The sequence below is a fragment of the Anneissia japonica genome, unplaced genomic scaffold (assembly GCF_011630105.1).
Source record: "Anneissia japonica isolate Jap-2015-1 unplaced genomic scaffold, ASM1163010v1 scaffold288292_len1863012_cov191, whole genome shotgun sequence".
NCBI classification, from domain to species: Eukaryota; Metazoa; Echinodermata; class Crinoidea; order Comatulida; family Comatulidae; genus Anneissia; species Anneissia japonica.
The window spans coordinates 1,051,572-1,054,803 of record NW_022688773.1 but is presented as its reverse complement, the minus strand read 5'-3'; the positions used below and the strand labels follow the sequence as shown (position 1 = coordinate 1,054,803).

The following is a 3,232-nucleotide window of genomic DNA, read 5'->3' as shown; positions in this document are numbered from 1 at the left end:
GGCCTGTCGCCGAATTTTCAGGCCTGCGTTTGTTTCCAGCGCTTAGCAACAAATAAAAGTTGGCCTTGTGCTCTTTGTCTTAGATTCAAATTTAATGAATTCAGTACGTTAACATTGGCCCGTGTACGATAGCCGGCAGTGTCGTAAATCACCAACAGTCTAAACCTGGCCGCGGCAAAGTATGAACTACAAATGCTTCTGTCCCAGTTCAATCGAATCCCAGGGCCTAGTAATTACAATTGGTCGTGTGCTGTGGACATTTTCTCTACCGATAAGTCCTTTGTTTCGTCATCGTTTGTTTATTTTCCCTGTGTCTGATCATCGTAATAACACACACACATTGAAGAGGGTAAATAGATATTATAACTTAGAAATTCGTAACACATTAATAAACGTTCTGCACATGATTTGTAATTAGTTGGGTACCCGGTTACTGTGGTTTGTTTTCTACAACGTGATCTCGCCGCATTATATCAATCAATTTCGAGAAATGCCTGGTTTAGGTGTATTATCAGCTATTTTGACAATAAAATACCTCATTCCAGATTAGCAGGCATACACGTTTGAATATTCTGTATCTGTAAGGCATATACACGATGTATTTTGAACTTTATTACTGTTATAATTCAATATTTGAAAATTGTTTCTTTCAATAACGGTATAATTGCTGTCCACTCTAAAACAAAACATAAAACAAATCCAGATACTTCGAATAGGTCTATGTAAATATAATATAAGATGTAGCTTAGGCCTATCCATAGTATTGGTACTACTTCTTTATAGGGGTAAGTTGACCATCTATTTTACACCGAACGTTAAGAATAATAATTCAATAGGCATAAACACAAATAAGGTTTATATGTGTCAAAATAAATGTTGTTAATGTTATGATTTAGGCTTTTTGAGTTTGATTAAATAAACAGATCAGCTTACCTTCTTCTTTATCTGATTTTCCTCCGTCCGTCGATCCCGTGTCCTTTGTTGTTATCGGAGGTGGTGATGAAGACGGTGATGACGGCGTAAAAGTTGACGTTTTGCGTCCAGTTTTACATGTTGCGGGATACGTCTGACTGTCGAAATTGGAAAAAGTTGTATAGCGTTTCTCTTCTGCTGCAGTTGCTGTACTGTTGTATCGGCTGAACGTGCTGGTGTAGGCTGGGCCCAAGCTAGCGCCACTGTGCGGTGTATACATTGTAGAGCCAGGGTTCGCATAGCGATCGTATGATTGTTTCGAAAGAGAGTAATAACTACTTAACCCTGTATCATAGTTCTTTTGTGTACCCATATAGGGGTAGGCTGTCGGATCATAGTCCTCCCCGATACCAGTCATCGGGACAGACGTGTAGTGCTGGGTGTCGCATGAAAAATACCAAGGGTTGGCATACCCGGGCTGATCTGTAGGGAAAGAGTACATGTTCGTTGCAGGGGTGCTCGAAAGATTGTTGTGGACTCCGGCAGCTTGCGTTACGGAATCTGAGAATTTCGTGGCAAAGCTGCCACATTTTGAGGTGGCAAGAGCCGCCGTCTGAATATCGCTCGCCGCCGATGGTTTCAAAACTGGAGCGTTCTCACCAGAATGTATTAGAGAATTAACGCAGAACGCTGAAGCTGTCATTTTAATACTGCTCGTATTTTTCTTCAGAGCAATTCGGCCGCTTGACTGCGTCTGGCGATAAACCTTATACGACCCTATAGGCATAAAACATAAGCGAGAAAGAAATATTAGCACTCGTCATGTGATTACAGTGACCAATCAAAGTTGGCAACGCCAAACGCGCAGTTGCTTTGATATCGAACAAATACACATCCCAACCATTTTTAATTTCTTAAATTTCAATTTTTTTTGTCATTTATCTCCATCAATTAGATCATAAATAAACTTTTTGGAAAGATTAGTTAATGAAGCTGAACTTTTCGTTAAATAATTGTTTCAACGACTGAATCTTCAGTAGAACTCACTTTACTATAGAAGACTTCAGTAAGTGAACCAAAGAGTACCGTAATTGATTCCATGGTTACCAAATTAACATTGGATATTTTCAAATCAACAACAACAGGATACACTCAGATTCTCTTTCCTCGATGATGTATCATAAATATGAAAAAAAAACTCATAAGTGACTTAACTATCATTATATGTAGGCCTATATAAATATATATATATATATATATAATATATTACATATTATATATGTATATATACATACATATATATATATATATATATAAATTATTTTCCTATATTCAATGGATTATGTTAATGATACAGATGCAGAGACAAGAAGCTTGGTCCATTATTTTTAAGTCTAACATAATTTTGTAATGCCTCAGTTTAGTATAGATAATAGTTATATTGTACGCTATTAAGTCAATGATAACATTGCCTACTGTTAAAAAAAAATTACAGTGAAATAAACTTACTAAATAGTTTTAGAAACACATTAACTTGTATAATAGGCATAGGCCTACCAATAGATTTCCCTAACCTTAATGAAACTATGACGATCGTTATTTGAAAGCAATATATTTTTCGAATATAAATATTTTTTAGACTAAATATTTAAACCAAAAATGGAAAATTAATGAAATACCATCATGCTGGTAGCAAATCCACTTAAAGCTTTAACGAGATCAGCTTTTATTGATATTTAATAACTATTTAAAGTCATATAAATATATAAGTCAAAATCATAGGTGAATTGAAATTTGAATACAAGTAGGAACGTATCATAATTAATTATGCCTATGTATATGTACGTTATTAATGTTAACAATGCATTTATTGTTTCAAACGAAGCTCATTTTTAAAATGGCGGCTTGGCATCGGTGTATAAGTTAGGATAGATAATTGATAACTGTAGGTAATACAAAAATTATACGTACTACATAAATCTTGCCGAGTCATATTTGAATAAAATCCGGACAAACCCGAATACAATCTGAATCAACCCGAATCAAACCCGAAGCAAATCCGAATCACAATGCAATCATACGAAGACGCCATTTCCGAATCGAATCCAAATCAAATCTTAATCAAATCCAAATCATCATAATCAAATTCTAATCATAATCGTATACACACGAATGCACTATTACCGACCGAATCAAATCCCATTAAAATCTGAATAATATCCGAATCAAAGCAGAAGAATAAAACACACGAAGATAGGTTTGCCGAAAAAAATATAATTATAATGTTATCATTCAATATACATTCAACAAATACGGCTTG

General features: G+C 35.1%; 1 protein-coding gene across 1 annotated transcript; it reads right to left on the bottom strand.

The window, feature by feature from the left end:
* Positions 1–892: 892 nt before the first annotated feature.
* On the bottom strand, positions 893–2,920 carry LOC117123549. The gene is made up of 2 exons (XM_033269522.1): positions 2,884–2,920; positions 893–1,689 (listed from the first exon to the last, which is right to left on the bottom strand). The coding sequence occupies exons 1-2, from the start codon at positions 2,903–2,905 to the stop codon at positions 893–895; spliced, it is 819 nt and encodes a 272-aa protein (XP_033125413.1). The 5' UTR covers positions 2,906–2,920.
* Positions 2,921–3,232: the final 312 nt, after the last annotated feature.